This window comes from Danio rerio, chromosome 1 (genome assembly GCF_049306965.1).
Source record: "Danio rerio strain Tuebingen ecotype United States chromosome 1, GRCz12tu, whole genome shotgun sequence".
NCBI lineage: Eukaryota > Metazoa > Chordata > Actinopteri > Cypriniformes > Danionidae > Danio > Danio rerio.
Window position 1 is genome coordinate 11,954,423 of NC_133176.1, and position 22,479 is coordinate 11,976,901.

Consider the following 22,479-nt stretch of genomic DNA (forward strand, 5'->3'; position numbering starts at 1 on the left):
AAAGAAAAACAGAAGCAAAAAAATAAATAAATAATGAGAATTATTAATAAATAAATAACAGGATAAGAATGTGGTAAATTGCACAGGTGGGGGTTTTTCTTTTTCTGGATTGCTTTTAAAACTCTCTGATGGATTTTGGGAGGTGGGTGATTGGATCAATCTGTGGAAAGGAGTAGGGTGGGTCAGTTAATTGGTCAGTCAGTCAGTCAGTCAGTCAGTCAGTCAAATTATCCAGCATATGTTTTACACCAACAGACCCAGCTGGAGCTCGAACTACTTTGGTGAATTTACACGAGAACAGCAGGTGCAAATGACACTAGCTAGAGAAATCTGAGATTTTAAAAAGTGTACACAGCGGCCTCTTGTGGATTTGTGAAAACAAAAACTGACAAAAATAAATAAATAAACATACCTCCTTGGATGTATTTCACAATCTCCAGCAATGTATCAGACTCAGAATTATCCCATTTAGGGAACCTAAAATTGCAGCTAGGTGCCATAACAAGCGAAGTTCCATGTACAAATTAACAAAATATTGCTACACAACATACAATACATCATTTTTAGGTGCACTGCTGGACTTATTTAATGACCTAATGGCCACCATTATAAAAGAATTACTAGTTCTATTTGTCCTGCAAATAGGAAACTCTAAACAGAGGTCCTGATGGCAGCAAAGGGTGCAAAGGATACCCTGAGCTCTCTTTAAAAAATAAATATTGTAAATTACCATTGGACCAGTTTGGTTAAAACCGATGATCTTGCCTGCCAACTTCACCAGGCTACTCAATCATAGAGATACAAACCTGAAACTATCCAAGTTTAACTGTTTTAAGTCTCTATCTCAGTTCTACTATCTAAGCTAAAAACAGTCTTTGTTGAAATTTTTATAGACAGTCTGAGTGTTAACATATTGTCAATAGCGACCACTAGATATTTATGTGTGTCAACAATTTTAACGTCAGTTTATAGCGGTATGTTTTTGGATTAGCCTGGATTGGCAGAGAAGAAAGTATACTGAAAGACAAAGCAAAACACAACACAAGGGCAACATAAATCATGACAAGTACAGATTGTATTAATACCGTCTTTCCCAGACCGAATGCTTAAATAAATTCCCCCAGTTTCTCAACAATACAAGAAAAAAACAAAAAAAAATTTGCACAACTTATTCTGTATTCCTGTAATGCAAGAAGTCATCAAAGCAGCGCAGCATTGATTGCCTTTACACACGAGGTCCAGAGCTGCAGAATAGAGCAAGAATAAGCCTCTCTCTCTCCATCAGAACAAAAGAAGCCATTGCTGCTCAGTTTGCCTGCGAGCGAACCAACCTGCCGACCAGCACACTGAGAAATTGATTTGTGTTGTATTATTCAGCAACAATTTGTTCTCGGTCAGATCTGCTTTCCCTGTCTTTTCTTTATCTACCTCTCGTCCTCCTCTGAATGTGTGTGTGTGAGATTTGGATCAAGATGGAGTGAGTGAGAGAAATGTTGTGAAATGTCCAATCCCAGGGTGCCGTCAGAGAGAACAGAGCGAGCTATTCCTCCGGCAGGCCTAAAAATACCGGGAGAAATCCAGTGTTCATAAAAGATCCAAGAAAATAGATCTGCCGTCTCCTTCACCTGACCTGTCTTAGTCAGTGAAACGTAATGTACTTTCTCTCATGTCGACCAAAAACTCAATCAACTCGCTGTCAAACCTCTGCACTTTAAGCAAATGTTTAGCACAGTGGTTTATTTTGGACAATATAGGGAAGCAATTCAAATTTCAGTCAATTCTTCACACAATGTTATCATGAGGCAACAGAAGATGTACACTTTTATGATGTTTTTCTTCCTCTCCACGCATGGCTGACTTACAACACTGCAAGTTTCTCTTTTTTGTTGTTGTTGTTGTTGTTTTCACAAAAGAAAATAAATCATGCAGGTTTGAAATGAGACAATTGTGTGGACAAATGCCTTCTAAAGCTTAAACTTACCTAAATATCAGCATTTTGCTACACACTCTCCAAAATTAAAGCGGATTCGGCTTATGCAGAGTACAGACTGCATGATTTTTATTTGTGAATAATTTTGTTCCTGTTTTAAATGTGGAGGTACTGTTTGTTTCATACATTAATTGTTTTTTTTCAGCCATACTTTGTTTTTTTAACAGCGAGGACCACAATGGAAACAAGTCCAGACCTTTATTGTTTTTTTTATCCTCAACAGTTTTATTTCAAAATGTGTGGGATATCCATTTTTTTGTTTAGTTTGTCAAAAATCTGTCAAATAACAATTTGATTGAATTCAACAATCACATGGTGTGAAGACGCTATCTCAGAGAATTGCATACCCAGGAGATATCTGGCAAGCTAAATGTCTGGAGTTGTCGGTGATTTAAAATCATGCCATGTGAAATAAGATCTGATTGAAAATAACATTGACGATTACCTACAGCCAATGAGAGAAAAACATCCACAAGTATGGGTATCTGCAGGGCAGAGGGAGGTTTGGGGAGAAGTTCAAAAGGCTTCTTTTTGGTCTATTTGGACCCAAGAAATGAAAGAAAAACTAGTGGAAATTTGGCAGGAGCACTCATGTCTGTTTGACGTGTCATCTGAGCAATACCCCAACTGGGTCGAGAAAGAAAAAAAATTGAGGAGAAATTGCTTTCCTTTCAAGATCCAGGTGGGCAAAATAAGTACATTTCCTACAGTACATCAATAAAGGCTTCTTTTTCATACATTTTCTTCCATCTTCTAGTTAATAACAAAAGATATACTACGTGAACTCGCTTTGTTTCCACTTCTCTTCTCGTGTTTTTTTATTTTGTTTGTAAGATTTAGTTTGCGGACCGAGACAAAGTTGTCGGTGATTCTTCCTATTGTAAAGTCGTGGGAGCACAGCAGCGATGGAACGCTACACCTGCTAATAATGCATGAAAATATCTGTGATGTGACTACTTTGAAAATCGTGCAGTCTGAACTCGGCATTATTCAAAGCGGCATTATTTATAGCGAAATGAAAAATCGAATAAAAAAACCTAAATTAAATTAAATTTAAAAAAAAAATAATTAAAACAAAACAAAATAAAAAACAAACAAAACAAAACAAAAAATAAATTTTAAAAAACAAATAAAAAACAAAAACAAATAAAACAATAAAAAATAAACAAAAAACAAAACAAAAAAATTAAACAAAACAAAAAACAAATAAAACAAAATAAAAAAATTATTAAAACAAAAACTAAAAAATAAATAAAACCAAACAAAAATAAACAACAATACAAAAACAAACAAAAAACAAAACAACAACTGAACAAAACAAATAATAAAAATAAACAAAATTAAACAAAAAAATGAAAAAAATGAAAAAAAAAAATTTATATATATATATATATATATATATATATATATATATATATATATATATATATATATATATATATATATATATATATATATAAACAAATCTGCTGAAATGACCAATCAGAGGTAATAATGTACTCATTATCAAAACACTGAAGACCTAAATATGTTTGAATGACATGAATTTGATTTATTCATTTTCTTTTTGGCTTAGTCCCTTTATTAATCAGCCAAAGCAGAATGAACCGCCAACTTATCCAGCATATGTTTTAAGCAGTGGATGCCCTTCCAGCTACAACCCATTACTGGGAAACACCCAATTAGACAATTTACAACATGCAAACTCCACGTGGAAGTGCCAACTAACCCAGCCGAGGCTCGAACCAGCGAACATCTTGCTATAAGGCACAAGCGCTAACCACTGCGCCACCGTGCCGTCCATGAATTTATTTCATATATTATAAAATAACATTACCCAAAAAAATATTTCACCCTCTCTGATATGTAGTGTGATAGTTACTTTTGTCCATATGGAAATGGTTTAAATCATTGATGCCTTTTGTTAACTTCAGTAGCCTCATCTGAATGCAATATTCCATAAAACAGCATAAGCATGTTCAATTTCAAATGCAATGGCCACTGTAACTCACTGAAACTCTCAACCACTTTCAAGTGCCCTCCAATAAACGCAGAGCAGAACCCACTTGTGTCCAGTTTTCACACCGGCGGTTGTGTCCATCAATGCATATGAATGCATGGCAGCGCTCAAGCAGCAGTTCAGATGAGAGGCGAGTAAAGAGATTGAAGCGCAGCAGGTATTGAGCACAGTATATGGGGTATGTAATCCTTATCGATTCAGAAAGTGAGATGTGTGTATGTGTGTGTGTGCTGACTATGCTGCTATTCCTTTGCACCTAATCAACTTTCCTCCTTCTTCCAAAATTACAGTAAAGATGAGATGAGAGGACAGGAGGAGAGTGGGAGAAACAAGAAGAGAATGAGCAGGAGAACATCAGGAGGAAATTGGTTTTATTCATAAGCCAAACCAAAGTCTGCTTGCTTACTGTATAAATGTAAAATCAATGCTATCCACAAAAAGCAACACAATTTGAAGTTCATTCATATTCGCAAACATTCACACTGTAAATAAGTATGTGACAAAAAATTTTTTGGGAAAAGTGTTAGCCAGCACTTATACTTTAAAATAAAATAAAGCTAAACAGAAATATCTAAAAACAAATATAAATGACAAAAGCTTTTTTAAATGCGCTAAAACCACAAACTAAACTAAAAATAAAATTATTACAATTTTAGGAATCATTTTAGGAGCTGAGATTTCTAAATAAAAAATAAATAAATAAACAAAACCCCAAAACGGCATCACAAAAAAAAAACAAATGCAACAAAAGAAATGGATGCAAGATACAGTGACCTCAACAAACTAAATATATGACAAACAACAGAAGTATAAAAATAAAAGCTAAATCTAAAATAAGTACATGGCGACTAGCTGAAATAAGCCTAAGCACTGAAATTCCTTAATAAATATAAAATAAAAGTCACACTTTATTTTGATGGTTTGAATTTAAGTTACATTGCATCTACATGCCAACTCATTAGATTATAAGTTGACTGTTGGGTTGAGGTTAGGGTTTGTCTAAGTTGACATGTACTTGCAAAAGTTTCTTATAGTCAGCTTAATTTCTGTTGAAGGAGCAGTATCAACAGATATTAAGCAGACAGTCTACTAATACTCCAGTGGACCATCAAAATACATCAAAATAAAGTGTTACCAAATAAAAAAATGCCTGCACAAAGCCATATTACTAAACACATGAACTAATTCTGAACAATACTTTTGCATTTACGAATCATAAACATAAAAATCCCTGCTTGTTAACATTAGTTAATGCATTGTGAGTTAACACGAACTAACAATGAACAACTGTATTGATAATAACTAACATGAACAAATGAAGAGTTCAATTGCAAAAACCTTTACATGCCATCTGCAAAATTGACATTTTTCTCAGGCTCCTGTCTTGATTCAGTCATTTTACTTTTATGGCAAATAATTAGTTATAGCTTTTAACATGAAATAACTAAACATGAACATAAGCGGCTAAGAACAATGCTCACTGTAGAAGAAAATTCCAGAAGGCACTTACTTAGGTTTTTGCATCTGAACTTTTCAAATACTGTAATAAATGTATTGTTTACTGTTTGTTTATGTTAGTTAATGCAATAACTAAAATTAACTAATGCAGCCTTATTGTAAAGTGTTACCCTAAAAACAAATTAAATCAAATAAAAGTATAAAAAAGGAGCTGATTCAAAATTGTATTATATAAATAGAACTTAAATACTGTACTACATAAATAGAATAGAATTAGTACATAAATAATACAAAAAATAACACTGATGCTCAACTGTTCAAATCTCCAAATCTAAGTATTCCCAAAATCCCCCAAAACAAGTAAATCTTGCTGATATTTATGCGCAAGCTTGTACAGTCAGAGCTTTAACAGCGACAACAAAAGGCCAGAAGCAGCAGGGTCCCATTTAAGGGCAGCTTGAAGCAACACAAAGGCTCTTCCTGAGACCTGTAAACGTATAATGAAATCCAACCAGCATTATCTGTCACTATAAAGCCCCTGAGTGATGTTTCAAGCAAGCCTGCGTGGTTTTATTACACATGTATTTCCATTCTCTGTGCTCTTTCAACCCTGTTTAGTATTACGCCGTCATCTTCTCCGACTCATTTCATTTTCATTTTAAATAAAGATAAATTACTGCAGAAAATCTCCAGTAGAATGCTGATAACCTTTTTTCTCAGTTTGTGATCTCTTTCAATAAATCTTTAATCAGATCAAATATAACGCAACACTAAACGGTCACAAATTAATCTTGATCACAATTTTACAGTATCAATCTTGGCTTAAAGCCCACATCTGGCATGACCAAGAATTATTTGTAACTACTTTTATCTCTTTTTTTTTTTTTTTTTTTTTGTTATATCTTTACTACTTTTACACAGTAAAGATGCTTTTAAGGTCCCATGAAATAAAAAAAAAGAAAAAAGTCTGTTCAGTCTGTTAGTTTTAAGAATATCTATAAGCTAGTGTGCCCCAAAATAAAAGTTTAAGAAAATATAAACTTGATATAAACATCCAAAGCTTGTAGTTGGTCACCTCCATCTAAACGAATCAACATTTTTTCCCATCATCTTATACTTCAGTTTCTCATCAAATCTTGAACAATCAAATGCTTTCTATTATCTGACACATATACACATATGGCAGATATTGATAATGTCTATAGGGGCCCCCAAATGGTGTGGTCCCTTAGAATCGTCCTAACTTTCACCCCCTAGGGGCGCCCCTGACACTAGCTACTGTAAAAAAAAAAAATAAAAAAAAAAGGAGGACTATAAAAATGGACAATATTACAATAAACGTATTCACCCATTAAAGTCAATTCTTCCATGGTCTGTTTATATGATCAAATCTGATAGGCTGGAAGGTATGCATTATTGCGTTGTGTGTTACTTCACCTCCACTCCGTGAATTAAACTCCTTTCAAGCTGTTGATTAACACTTACTTATATGCTGTAAAATGCTGGGTTCCACACAATAAATGTTAACTTGTTCGTTTTTACACATTTAAGTGGACATTAAAAACATTAAAAACTTAATTTCCCCCACAAAAAAAACTCAAATTGTGTTGTTTCAGCTTGTTTTAAATAAGTAGTTTGAAAAAAACAGCAAACAATTTTTTGAGTGTAAGGAAAAGGTTTAACATGGCCTAATCTACCGTTATCAACAAGTGTACAAACCCTAATTTCTATCGAATTTAGAAGGTAATTTTAATTACAAGTACAAAATTACAAAGTGAATTTTAGTTTTCCCAGGTTGTTGTTAGGTTACGTTTTAAGTTTTTTCCTTATAATAGACTTGAATGGGCAGAAAAAGCTTTACATGGTAATTTTCACTCACTGAAATAAGAGCTCTTCTTTTTGACTTCAGAAACTGTTTGTCATGAGTAAATCTGATAGAAATTGAGTTTTCGCCGCTTGTTGTTAAGGTACATTAAGTAACATTAGGCTTTTTCCTTATAATGAACTTTAATGGGAGGGAAAAAGCTTAATGTAATATTTTCATTTTATCTGTGGAATTAGGGCTCATTCTTTTTACAATAGTTAGTGTTAATTACAAGTAAAGTTTGAAAGAAATGTGGGTTTCTTGAATTGATGTTCAGTTACATTAAGCTACATTAAGCATTTTAGAATTTTCCTATGGATTAATCATTTTGGGTTCCACAAAATCATTAAGCAAACAAAACAACTTTCAGTAAGCAAGAAAAATTTTGTTCTGAGTTTACATAATTTAAAGAAAAATAATTCTATTACAAAGAGCCTTTTGTGGAATAAATAAAGGTTTTGAAAGATCTAAAAGCATCCTAATGGAACCTTTGTTGGTTGTAAACTTTGTGATCTGTACGCTGACAGCACTGTGATCAGTATTCACACCAGCTTTTCCACACCAAACAATTAGAGCTAATTGGAGGAACAGTTGCACATGGACTAACACATCTCTGACTGACGGGAAGAGAAACGAGACGTATTGAGACCTGACTCTCAAATCCTTCGTTTGAAAGGAGTGTCAGTTTTGCAGCAAGACCCTCTCGGTTTCTAAATGAAAAAAGATGACTGGAATCTCCCTGGAGAATCCAAGACGGCTTTAAAATTGATTTACGGGGTCTCAAGGAAACGTAACATTAGGTGGTTTCCCATTAGAATGTCTTGAGGATTCAGCAAATGTCTGGTGCTTTTCATGTTTTAGATTAAAACCTTGATAACCTTTGATTAGAGCATTAATAGGTGTTAATCACTTGCTTTGTTCTGAAACAGGGATTCAAATTGTTACAATCTACAAGTTCTATTTAGTTGTAATTGCTTATACTGTATAAGGCAATAGTTCTAACTGGATTTAAATTTGTCACATGCCAGTCTATCCTCGTCTCATTGGTCAGAGCCCATTGAACAGGATGAAAAAAGCTAATAAAAAACTTTTTTTTAAAAATCCAAATACAAAACATGCTGCAAATATATCACAATTCAGCAATATATCACAATTTAGAAAATAAAACTCAAGTAAAAAAAAAAAAAAAAAACATACTGCAAGAGTCCATTCACACAGAGCATGCTTTTTTCCATACCAGTGTGTGACTGTAATTTTACATAGTTTTTGAAAAATTTGCTTTTCAGACATGCGTGACTGTTCTTGCATGTTTCCACTGAATGATACGGTACATTACGGTACGTTCGGTGCACTTATGTGGCTGTTTCCACTGTCAAAAGGTACCTAAAAGCGAACTGTATCGTATCACATTTTGGGAACCCTTTTAAAAAGGTACCTAGCACGACAAAAGGGTACCAAAAAGTGGAGCTAGACATGCAGCTCAATGGTTGACAGAGAACTTCACCAGTTCGTGTACAAGCAGGAGAATGAAAACTAAGAAAGCACCATTTTTAAATAAACAGCCGAGACATTAGACCATAATAATATATCTAATAATAAGGCAAACCTTATCGTTGTCTTGATGAACAGCCACAAAGCAAGAAGCGCACAATCTACCCTGTGCACTGTAATTGTTTACAAGGCCGTCTAAAGTGCGAGTGGTTTCTGTTCATAGTCTATATTTGAAATATCGAACTTCTCGAGCTGATGATAATAATGTGTGCATGATTATTGAAGTGCTTCCAACATCTGATCCTTTCAGAAACTAACAAACACGAGAGTGATAATGTGGACGTCTCGTACAGCTTTACATTTTCTCAAGTGAAATTGAAGTCGACAGAAATTTTCTATTGTACACCATGCCCACTATTGGTACCCTTTTGGCAGTGGAAATGCAAGCCTAATAAAGGTGACCTGTACCGACCCGTACAGCACTGTACCACTCAGTGAAAACTAGCCATTAGGATTATTGCACACTGGATCTTCATCCGCCATAAAAAAAATTTGAACTGGGTTTGATTTTTTTTCCAGTTTTCACATTCGAAAAAGCACTTTAAGAGATGTTTTGAAAGTTTAGAGCCACCTTAAAAGTGAAAAGCTAAATACAGAATGCAGTCATTTAATCTACAGATGACTTTATGTCAAATGCAGTGCATAAAATAACGGCAGAATTTGGAGGACAGTTGAAAACCCCTATATGCTGGATTCAGTGACTGGCGCACCTCTGCCCTGCAGCTGTTTGGTGTGTGTGTCCATACATTTGACATACTGCCCATAGACATTATAATCTACTTTCTGTCTATTGCTCCGATATGTCAATGTGATGGCCATCTATTATAATGTCTATAGGTACTGCAAGTCACTGTTCAGGATGTGTTTATGTACGTAAATGTGTTAAGTATCACAAGCATTGTATCAAAATTCCACTGGTTTCCTGAAATACACTTTGCATATTGTGATAATCCAGCACAGCTCTTTAGCTGAACTTTGTTTCCTCTATATATGTAGTATTGGATGAACAACATGCAACCTATTCCTTTTTCCTTCTCTACTTTGGAAAAGAGAGGAAAACAAAGCATCACTGCTTGAACTGACTCTGAAATGTTTCACGTTTTTTCATAATGGATTAATTAATACGAATCGGACTCAGTGTGCAAGGTTTGTTTACGTGACAAATCTTTCTGATTGAATTAAAAAAAAAAAAAAACGCATACAAAAAAAATTCGGACCTCAGTGTGCAAAGACTTTTACTCTCATATCTCATGACTTTCAGAACACCTAACACATGAATGTCATGTTTTTAATGCACCGTGCAATAATTTAAACAAATAATTTAAACTAATTAAATGCAAATAATTTAAACGTTTACACACAGTGTCAGTTTCTAACTAGTGGACCAACCAAAAGAGCTCAGGGGCAGAGCAAGCTTTACAAGCTTTTGTTTACAGTAACAAACTTGACATGATAATAATGGTTTTATATATTTTAAAATGCAAACATGCATTCTGTCTAAATAGCCTCTTAGTCTGCAAAAAAATGTTCAACCTCCTTAGGATTCTCTGAAACGTTTGCTGCATATGTACAGCTACAAACAAACACTCTCTGTTGCCTGCTTCATCAACCTGCTCCAAATATCCTACCTAGAACATCACTCAAGTGCTTTTTTTACCCGAAACCTAGTGATCTGCCTACGGAGGTAGCATTTTAAGGCATCACTGGAGCACTTCCAGTAAGAAAGCTCTTCCAAAAGGTAGGCTTAAAAACTTCATTATGCTGCCTTGCTTTGGACAAATTCTGAGGCCGCATTATGTATCTCATGCAGGAAAAGCAATCCCATAATGCACTGCATGAAAAAATAAATACATCAGATGAGGACTTTTTTTATATCATAAGAGAAAGTCAAGGTTTTTACAATTATTCCATGAGGCTGTAAAATGCTTGATTCCGATTGGCTGATAATCATTCTATTTTCCAAAACAGCTGCATTGGAAATATATATTTCTTTAGGGGGTCGCACACCAGATGCGCCGCTTGGTGACGTGCCACACAGCACCATGCATTTTAGATGCAGCGCCGCAAGTTGGGGGCAGTTTGAGGCACCCAGCCATGACTCAGGACATATCTCATGTTCAAATTTCTGTCGCAACTGGTGTGCGATATTTTCAACTGTCATGTGCGCGCAGTGTTGCGGCGCCGAGCGGCACATTCAGTTTGCAACCCCCTTTAGTCTACATTTTTAGTCATGCTTAAACATATATTTGACTGCAGTTTCTAGATAAGATGAACATTACAGTTTGACAACTTTTATTTATTTTTTCATATTAATAATATTTACAGGGAAAAATTCTTAATGAATAGATCCTTATTTTGTGTAGTTTTTTGCACAACACCAAGTAAATGCTAAAAATGACTTCACGTTTTATGTATTTATCTTTTTCCAGCATGGTCAGATTGCTCGGTAGATGTACTCATGATGCAAAATGTTTGGGTTTGAGTCCAGTAAAAAAAATGTAGACAGCGCCCTCTAGTGGATTTGTCATCTGAAATGTGCAACAAAATGTAACCGGAGCAATGTACTATACATTTCGCAAAAACATAGACCTATGAACATATTTCCAATGAATCTGGGCTATTATTTTTAGATAAACAAACAGCTAAAAGTTCCAGGCGGGTCTTGAAAACATATATATATATATATATATATATATATATATATATATATATATATATATATATATATATATATATATATATATGTATATATATGTATATATATATATATGTATATATATATATATATATATATATATATATATATATATATATATATATGTATATATACTGTATATATATGTGTGTGTGTGTATATATATATATATATATATATATATACACACACACTCACACACACACACACTGTATGTGTGTATATATATATATATATATATACACATACACACAGTTGAAGTCAGAGTTATTAGCCCGCCTGAATTATTAGCGCCCCTGTTTATTTTTTAAACTGATTTATTTTATCTTTGCCATGCTGAAAGTAAATAATATTTTACTTGATATTTTTCAAGACACTTCTATACAGCTTAAAGTTACATTTAAAGGCTTAACTAAGTTAATAAGGGGAACTAGGCAGGTTAGGGTAATTAAGCAAGTTATTCTATAACGATGGTTTGTTCTGTAGATTATCAAAAAAAAAAAAAAAAATTAGCTTAAAGGGGCTAATAATTTTGTCCCAAAAATAGTTTTTAAAAAAAATTTAAAACAGCTTTTATTCTAGCGGAAATAAAACAAATAAGACTTTTTCTAGAAGAAAAAATATGATCAGACATACTGTGAAAATTTCCCTGCTCTGTCGAACATCATTTGGGAAACATTTAAAAAAGATATATATCTTAGCTTTGGATGAGCTGCACAAGAATCTAGTTTCACACAGGGGAGTAGTCTGAGAACAATAACCTGACAAAAGACTTATAAAATAGATGTGATAAATGTGAAATCTAAACAATGTTTTACATTGTATGTGCTTTATTTTCTTATAATTCAACAGCCCATCGTCAATTACACCTTACTTAAAGTCTGTGTGAAATCAAAATTTGCAATATTTATTTAGCTAGAGCACATTGGTATTTGTTAGGTAAACAAGAAATCTGTGAAAGTAAATTAATTCGCTGAAAAATCTTTAATCTTTAATCAAACTCTGACTTATCTGTGTTTGAGTGACGGTTCTTCTCTGTCAACATCAATTTGACTGCTTCAGCCACAATAATCTTAGCCATGCCCCTCTACTTCTGCCCCCCTAGTCTCAGCAACTTTAAGTACATGCAGACTTTAAATTAATATTCAAAATATTGGCTTTTGTTTTTAACAGCACTAACTTAAACAGGAACCAGTGAAGACTGAGTACATTTTGACAGATTTTTTTTTGTCAACAATCACTTTAAGTCAAGCCTTAGTTCCGACGCACTACTTCATTGTCGCATTCACAGCTACTGCCTAGAGATTTCCTAATCACGTCCAAGACAATTTGGACGTTGACTTGGAAGGCAACTGGCCACAGGCAGTAGGCAGCGTGTCAGTGCACAAGGTTTTGGAACAAAGCTCCTGTCTTTCATCTGCCTAGTGCTTCTTTCTCATTGTCTCCATCTCCTGTCTTTCTAATCTCGTCAAGCCTCTGGTTTTTCAGCACACATTGTATCCCCCTGCGGATCTGAAAGTTCAGAGAGAAAGACAGTATGGCACTTTCCCTGTTGCCTTGGGTTAGGAACAACACATTCTGAGATAGATTGCATGATAATATTGCATGAGTCTGCAGAACGCTATTAAATTGGGGTGGGAAAAAAAGTGAGTGGACTTCTCCAACACAAAGAAAGTTTCTCTCACTAGCTTGGTGTTTTCTATGTTGAGTATTTCAAGAAAAGTTTTTGGCTGGTGCAGAATGTGTGGATATATCAAGAACATGATTTAAAAGTAAAGAAAAGTTAGATGCATACCTGACAAAACTTGTCAAGAATATGTCTGGTTCATATTTCACATCTAAATAAAAGTTTAGTTTTAGGACAATTACCATTTCAGGCAGACTGAGGAACAGCTTCCCCCCCCCCCAAACCCCCCCCCCCCCCCCCCCCTACACCCATACTCAGCATAAATATTGCATTATTTATTAATTGAAATTTGCACAATTAAAATTGCACATATTTATCACACTTCATTGCACTAATTCATCTTGAGTTGTACATACCCATTGTCCATATACATTTGTAATTATGTTCATATCTATCTGCATACCTCTGATTATTAATAGCAACCTTTACATATACTCATCTATTGTAAATCTCTGTTCATAGTTAATACAACCTGTATATAATGTTCATAGTACATTAAATCTGTATCCTGCACTTGCTGCTATTGTACTCCTGGTTACATCTAAACTGCATTTCATTGCCTTGTACTTGTGTAATGACAATAAAGTTGAATCTAATCTAATTATCATAATAAAGCTCATTCCCCAGCCACGAAATAAAGTCTGCTTATTACTGTAATATGAAAATGTATATATTATTAAAATATCATTACACATTTGAGTAAATTAATTATCATTTTAAAAGACACATAAATAAATAAATAAATAAATAAATAAATAAATAAAGTTTATATTTTATATAGTTTTTATTAGTATACAATTACATTTATTTTCTTATTATTATTTTTTATATTTTTTATTATTTTTTATTTTTATTATTATTTATTTTTTTGGGTTAATATTTCAAGAATATTTACAGTAAATGTTTTCTTTTAGTATCAATGTATAACTATTGTAGAATTTATTAATGGTCTTATTTTGTATTAAATTGGTCTGGTTTTAGTTTTAAAAAATCTTATAGTAATGTCTTAGTATATTTCTGTTTTTTAAAGGTGTCAATATAATACTTCATTATTTTTATTTTATTTATGATTTAAATTTTGCTTATTTAATTTTCAAGATGCATGAAAATCACAGATATTTCCCTATAGCAACTAGATTAAAGGTGCTGTATGTTTTTGACTCTTCTAAAGCATAAAAATACCATATTATGTTTGCAGATATTTAAGAAACATGCTATATAAGAGAACATTCTTGTTTATCTGAAAAACAATGCTAAAGTCAGATATTCTGCTTTGAAAATGCTGAAGCGTCTGTCTTTGTTTTGCCAATTTAGCCAATTATATTTCAGCACCCTGAGTTGTCTTCATGGAAAACAGCGTATTTCATTTATTCAGTCAGGAAGGCTCTCAAAGTATCCGTCCAAAAATGCGACCTCTGGTGGACAGTAGCACACTCCGAAATGAGAGATTCAGAGTTCCACGGGTGGTTATTATTAGAAAATAATATAACAGACGTAACGATACACCAACGTAAACATTAGGAGAGCAAGTTACATTGTAACCCTGTGTCCTAACAACATGCCACGTGATGAGATATGCAGTGATAAGCAATTTTTCTGTTTGCACCAGACGTTGAACCAAACAGAAATTTAAATACAGCCACTCAAAAAGCACAGAATAGTGCACTCACTGCACTTCAGCGAAATAGTAAGGTTTAAAATCTATTTTTTACATGTTAAACCTCTTTAACTTTATTAAATGTAGATGCTGAATCACTGATATGTGTTGCCTTGCACTATGACAATAAATTATGACAATAAAAATCATGCAAAATGGCATTCAAACTCAAATTATTAGCATTTAACACTGAATAAAGCGCATGAGCTGTATCTGAGGTGATCAAAGTCCATCCTGTTGATCACCTGTGAAAAGCCGTTTCTAAAATAAAAATGTCAGGTGTTGGTAAGGACAAAAACTCCTTTTATTATGAAAATTGATTTCTTCTATCACGTGCCATTGCTTTTAGTTTAACTTACAGTTCACATCAGTCTTAAATAAGCCTTTAGGCTCGATAGTCAGGCACACTCATGTCATTCTGGCAACCTGCGATTTGCGTGGACTCAGAGAAGGAACAGAGTGAAAATGTGTTTTGATCCAGGAGTGCAATACCTAGTTCAACCACTGGGTGTCAAACTTAGACACTGCACCTATTAATGAAAATCATAGATATTTCCCAATATCAGCTAGATTAAATTAAACCTAAACATATACAATACACTTTTAGAAATAATATCTTTACTGTGTTGCATTTGCTGACAGCATTTAGCAAGAATTAATAGGAAACTATTTGATGCAATTGCAAAACGCCGCTAGTGTAAATCCTCAGCAACAAACACTCTCCAAATGATCTCGTACAGTGATTTACTAAGCAATAAACTTCACCTCAGAGAATAAACTTGTGCACAGCTAATTCGCTACACTCCACCATTAGCATTGCCCATCCACAACAATCTAGAAGAAATCTTCTCACCTCTTTCTGGTGGTATTTGATGGCCAGCTTGAGTTTGGCCAGGTCTCTGCACTCGCGTGGGTCCAGCTCCTCACTCTGATCGTCACGGTGGTTGAGAATGGTCTCCAGCTCACGGGAGCTTCGTGCCTGGTCCAGCAGGTCTTTAGCGAAGAGCTTGCACTGCTGAGAAAGCTCCTCGTACTCCTGCCGAAACTCGTTCTCCACTTTGCTGAGCTCCTTGAGTTCCCAGCCCAGTCTGAAGGCGGTCAGGATGGGATCCTCGCTGGAGAGGGCGATGAGGGACGGGCTGGCAAGCGCTTTGTAGATGTTGAGACGGGACCGGGAGTGACGCAGACTGTCCACTTCAGAGCTGGACACACACTCCACGCAGTCGCAGCGGATCTGGTGCGGCCGAGGGATGGTGACTTTGCGCTGAACCAGGAGTTTGATGATCTCGTAGTTGTTTGTGTGAGCTGCCAGCATGATAGGGGTGATGTCAGGCGTGAACTCCGAGAACTGGGCGTCCATCATTAAGGAAGGGACCTGAAAAACAAGCAGGACAAAGTTCATCAAGAGTGTTTCTACTATGAGCTGTGTGCATAATTATAAAAACCAGTCAATTTGACTGTTGCAAGTTTCAACAGGTTCACTCACTTTAAGTATTGTAACAGCAGTACAGCAAAGTAACAGAATATAGATGACAACACTGTAAAATGAAGTCGCATTATGGGACCACCAACTTTTAAACCTAAAAAGTTGGAAAAAGTGACTTCTATTAACATTTTTAATCGTTTAAAGGGAGATATGGTCTGGATTGGTGTTGTACATTACGATAAAAAAAACCTTGTAATATACTGCCAGTGCATTTTCTGTTATTTTACAAACTTATTTATATATTAAACATTATATTATTTAAAACTACTAAAATGTGAATAAAAGTCTGCTTTGTTAAACTTTAGAGTTGAACTTTCAACATCAAAAGTCTACAGAGCTGAGATCAAGCTTACATAATGCAATTCACAATCGTAAATAAACAGAAAACACTTGTAAATTACTAAATATGGCAACTGTTAAACAACAGATATTGTTTACAGTATAGACTTTTTAAAAGAGAGTAAAACCATTGCTTTTAAAGTGATAAGTTGACATCAAAAGCGTTTAGTTACTTTACATAAATAATGTGAGCAAACCCGCTGCCTTATCAATAATTAAGTAATTGAACTGTGTAGTTATGAAAATCAAGTCAACTTAACCGTTTCAAGTTTACTCATTTTAAGTAAAGCAACTAAATGCTTTTTACAGTATGCAGCAATCTTTCAACTCGCACCACATTAACACAAACAGTAAAGTAACAAAATACAGATGACTAGACAAGAGTCTGGATCTCCATTTAGCACAGAAAAACCACAAATGATCCCTTTAAGATCTCAGAACACAAGATCCATGCAGAGTGTTTCACCTGACAGTCCATCAGTATAAAAGAAGCTAAAAATGTAATTGTAAAGTTGACTTTTATAAGGGAGTAAACCTATTACTTTTAAAATGATTAATTGACATTAAAAGCGTTTAGTTACTTTACATAAATAATGTGCGTAAACCCGTTGCCTGCTTTTTGCTTTTTTTGGTTGTGAATTGCATTATAGGACCTTGATCTTTTCTCTGTCCACTTTTGATGTTAAAAACTCAACTCTGCAGTATAACAAATGACTTTTATTAACTTTTTAGCATTTTAAAATAAGGCATTAGAAAAAATACATAGATGAATAATTCTGTAAAATAACAGAAAATGTACTGGCAGATCATTCATTCATTTTCTTTTCGGCTTAGTCCCTTAATAATCACAGACTGAACCGCCAACCCATCCAGCATATGTTTTACACAGCAGATGCCCTTCCAGCTGCAACCCATCACTGGGAAACATCCATACACATCATACGGACAATTTAGCTTACCCAATTCACCTGTCCCGGATGTCTTTGGACTGTGGGGGAAACCGGAGCACCCGGAGGAAACCCGGAGAACATGCAAACTCCACACAGAAACGCCAACTGACCCAGCCGAGGCTCGAACAAGTGGCATGTTTGCTGTGAGGCGAACATGCAACCCACTGTGCCTGCAGCCCTGGCAGTTTATTACAAGGGTTTTGTACCATAGTATAAATCACCAACCCAGACAATATCTCACTTTTAATTATTATTTTAATTATTAAAGGTTAAAAGTTGCCCTTAATGGTCCCATAATACAATTTAAAGCAGAAATAACCAGGAAAGAACAAAAAAATTAATCACAAAATATGTGTATGCATGTAATTTGTTAATTTATGAAATAAATTTTATAATTTGTAAAATTAATACATTACTGTTTATCTTGTCAGTTATTTTGTCTGGACCTCAAAACTTATATTGCATACTTACATTTTAGACAATTCATTATATGGGTCAAAATTACAGAATTTTCGTTTATGCTAAAAATGATTAGGATATTAAGCAATGACCATGTGAAGATTTTTGCAAATGTCCCACTGTAAATGTATCAAAACTTATTTGATTAGTAATATGCATTGCTTGGAACTTTATTAGGTGATTTTCTCACTATTTCGATTTTTCTGAACCCTCAAAATTTTAGATTGTTAAATTGTTGTAGCAAACTATTCATCAACAAAAAGTGTATTTATTCAGCTAATGAAAAAAGTTTCCACATGATCGATTTGTGTTGGGACAGCATAAAGGAATTAAATTAGTTGTTTTTTCAAGTTTAAGTGGATTGAAGTTAAAAAAAAAAAAGTTGCCCCCCCCAAAAAAATCAAGAATTGTGTTGATTCAGCTCATTTTAAATAAGTAGTTTGAACAAACAACAAAGATTTTTTGAGTCTAATAATTTAAGAATCTCAATTTCAGAAAAAAAACATCACATTTTAGATACTTTTTATCTTTTATTTAGAAATGTATTGTTTGTTTTAAATGTGTTTTGACAGGGGGAAACTGTACAAGTTGGTAAATGTTTGAAGCTCTGATTCAGCCCAAGACAGCAGCTAAAACTGGATCGTTATATTTGCCTCATATCTCCAGAAGAAATGCTAATTTGACAGAAACGAGAAATGTTTAAAAGCACAGAAGCTTCCAGAAGATGTGATGCGAGACAGTCTTAAGCTCCGCCTTCTCTGCCTTCACTCCTCCCTGAGTCTGGAAGATGAAACAGGAGCGAAACACTGTTTACAGCTTGAGTGAACAGAAAAACAAGTGATGATGGAGGAGCTCTGCATATATATATCACCCTGTCCTTGCAGCTGTTTGCCGAGGAGGGAGAGAAACCCTGTCAGGAAGATGAACCGCAAACCAATCAGAGCCTTTCCTCTTTTTCACCTCTCCTTCTGTCTGTCTTTCACCCCATTTGTACCTTTTCTCCTCATCAATCACATCCACAATCACTCACGAATCCCAGTCTAATTTCTCAACCCATACAGTAAAACTATTTTCTGGCTAAAATGTATGCTGAATATAGGTGTAACTGTGAGGCTGAATTAAATATAATTTTTAAATCAAAATATATTTTAAAATGTATTTGTGGGTCAGTAAAACACATTTCCAGCCTCACAATATAATGTGGATGAGATCTATTGATCCATTCATGTAGATAACAATAAATTCAGAAAATTTGCATTTTAAAGTTGATTAGAGTAACAGATGATTGTATTATTATATAATTAAGATTATAACATGTACAACTGATTACAGTGGTATATATTTATATATATATATATATATATATATATATATATATATATATATATATATATATATATATATATATTTAACAGCAATGAAATTTTCACAGCATGTCTGATAATGTTTTTTTTCTTCTAGAGAAAGTCTTCTTTGTTTTATTTCCGCTAGAATAAAAGCAGTTTTAAATTTTTTAAACACCATTTTAAGGACCAAATTATGAGCCCTTTTATGCAAATTTTTTTTTCAATAGTCAACAGAAAACTCCATCATTATAAAATTACTTGCCTAATTATCCTAACCTGCCTAGTTAACCTAATTAACCCAGTTAAGCCTTTAAATGTCACTTTAAGCTGTATAGAAGTGTTAAATATTATTTACTGTCATCATGGCAAAGATAAAATAAATCAGTTATTAGAAATGAGTTATTAAAACTATTATGTTTAGAAATGTGCTGAAAAAAATCTCTCCGTTAAACAGAAACTGGGGAAAAAAATAAACAGGGGGCTAATAATTTTGACTTTAACTGTGTGTGTGTGTGTGTGTGTGTGTGTATATATATATATATATATATATATATATATATATATATATATATATATATACATATACACACACACACACACACACACACACACACACACACACACACACACACACACACACACRCGCACACACACGCACACACACGCACACACACACACACACACACACACACACACACACACACACACACACACACACACACACACACACACACACACACACACACACACACACAACAGTTCTGTCTGGTTCTCGAATCTGATTGGTTGATACTCTGCAACCTCAGCACTCATACAGCCTCTTCCTCCATTGATATTACTCCGCCCACACAGAGTGACAGCAGATAAATAAGCTCACTACAGTTTGACAAATATTGCAGCTGTTGGACAACATAACTTACTTTTGAGCCTTTTTTAGGCAAGAATGTAGTTGTTTAGGTTGCAACTATGCAGTTTATTTATAAGGATAGCACCTTTTTAAAATATTTATAATTTGGAGATTCAGCGCATTGACAGCCATTAGGCGGTCATTGAGCGGAGCAAAAAGGGGTTAACGTTTTGCCACAAGATGGCAACAGAGACTGCATAATAAGTCCATAGGAGAGGAAAAACTTTGCACACACAGCTAAATCATTATAAAACTGGTAAGTGACATTACAAGTCAATCTCTTGCTTTTGTATGTGGTTGTGCTGTATTTATACCACAGTAATCTGGTAGTGTTTGCTTTGGCTTGGTTTTTTCTGGGTTAATTATTGTGATATCATGATTGCAAAAGAGAAATACTGGGAAATCTCTGCAGACTGATGGCATTTCAATACTGGCTCTAAAGTGACTTTGGTGATGTAGCAACGGTTTCTGCATTTCTGATGTCAGCTGCAGATGTGAATGAATGGCGGAAGAAAGTAGTTCCTTATACAAAAGAATTTTTTTGCCTCTCCATGTTTGATTTTCTTTTTTTATATACGCGATTATGTCGTTAAACTGCTGTATAAATGCAACCTTTTTTATCTTTTTATATTTTTGTTTAATTTACATAACATACATTTTCAAAATGATTGACAAAAAATATACAACAAAAAAATTTACAATTAAATTATTTTCCTTAATTTAAACATTTTAGAAACCAAGTAAACAATTTTATCCAGTGTTACATTCATGTACTTTCTTAGAATTAGTCAATTAACTAATTAGAAATACAGAAATAGTGTATTGGTACAAAATATATTTATGTGACCATATTTTTTCAAATATATTTTAGCAAATACATTTTTTGTACATTTTGAAATATATATTTTAAACACATTTGTTAATTTATTTATTTTTTAACCTTGTGTGTTTACTTCCATTTGCGAGTCTAGAGTCTATTCAAACACAGAGGCACACACTTAAACACATATCATATGCACGCCACCATTAATCCAATTATAAGTGCCCTTATAAAACCAAAATGCTCAATCCCATCATAAAAAGCCAGGAGAACATTATGGAAATATGATTTGTGGTCCTGTGGTGTTACAAGCCAGCGAGTGAGTAAGTGAGGTTTGCAAACGCATTTTATTTTGAGATTTATTTTCAGTCCATTAGTATAACAGTCCTCCCCCAGAACTCCCAAGTGGCTGCAAGGGTTGCTATAGCGATAGCAATGCAAAATAGCCCATGCTCTGCAAACGGCGGGCACACGGTGCATGGGCTTGATGCCAATTTAGGCCCCACGGCACTGCCCGCAACAGCCTTACTTGATGTATCTGCACCACCGGAGTTCACTTTAGAAAACCAAATAATGAAGCAAAACAACAAACCTCGCCACTGGCTTTATTTCCCCTAATGCTTGTTCGCTCCAACATTAAAAGTAGAGAAAGCCTGGGCTTCTCTTGTGAACAGCATTAGTGATGTGGTACTTCATGTTGTCAAACCGTGTGTGTTTAATGCAAGGGGGAGAAGCAAAGCTACCTGGAGCTGAATAAACATCTGTACTGCTGCTGTGGAAATCAGTCAAGGTGTAGCACAATGATAAAAGAGTTACAAAATAATTAAGCTGAGCACATCTGTGCTTTGGGACGTCTATTGAAAAACATTAATTCCTTATATAACATCTAAAGCGTCTAAAACCAACACAATCTCACGGCAATTCACAACTTTTTCATTTAGTGGCTACAAATTCGTACGATCTAATTCGTACATTTTAGTACGATTTGCATATCCTCCAATGACGGTTGGGTTTAGGGGTGGGGTTAGGTGCCACGCCTCTTTTTTAAATTCGTACATTTTCTTACGACTGAACTCGTACGAATTCGTACGAATTAGCCACTAAACTGCCAAAACGTAAAATACTTACGTTTTCTCGTGAGATCAGGCTGTCTAAAACATACAATTAAAGACAAAGTTATTAGCACTCCTGTCAAATTTGAATCCTTTTTCAAAAAATGTCAGTGCTCCCATCACTTGAGAAATATTTTT

The 22,479-nt window shown here is 34.3% G+C and overlaps 1 protein-coding gene across 21 annotated transcripts in view; it reads right to left on the bottom strand.

Annotated features, from left to right (window-relative positions):
* The window catches only part of trpc5a (transient receptor potential cation channel, subfamily C, member 5a), a 137,426-nt gene that overhangs the window by 60,437 nt on the left and 54,510 nt on the right, over positions 1-22,479 (bottom strand). For all 21 annotated transcript variants that reach the window (XM_073945123.1, XM_073945169.1, XM_073945186.1 and 18 more), the window contains 1 exon segment: positions 15,776-16,297. In XM_073945123.1, coding sequence (XP_073801224.1) covers positions 15,776-16,297 — 522 coding nt within the window.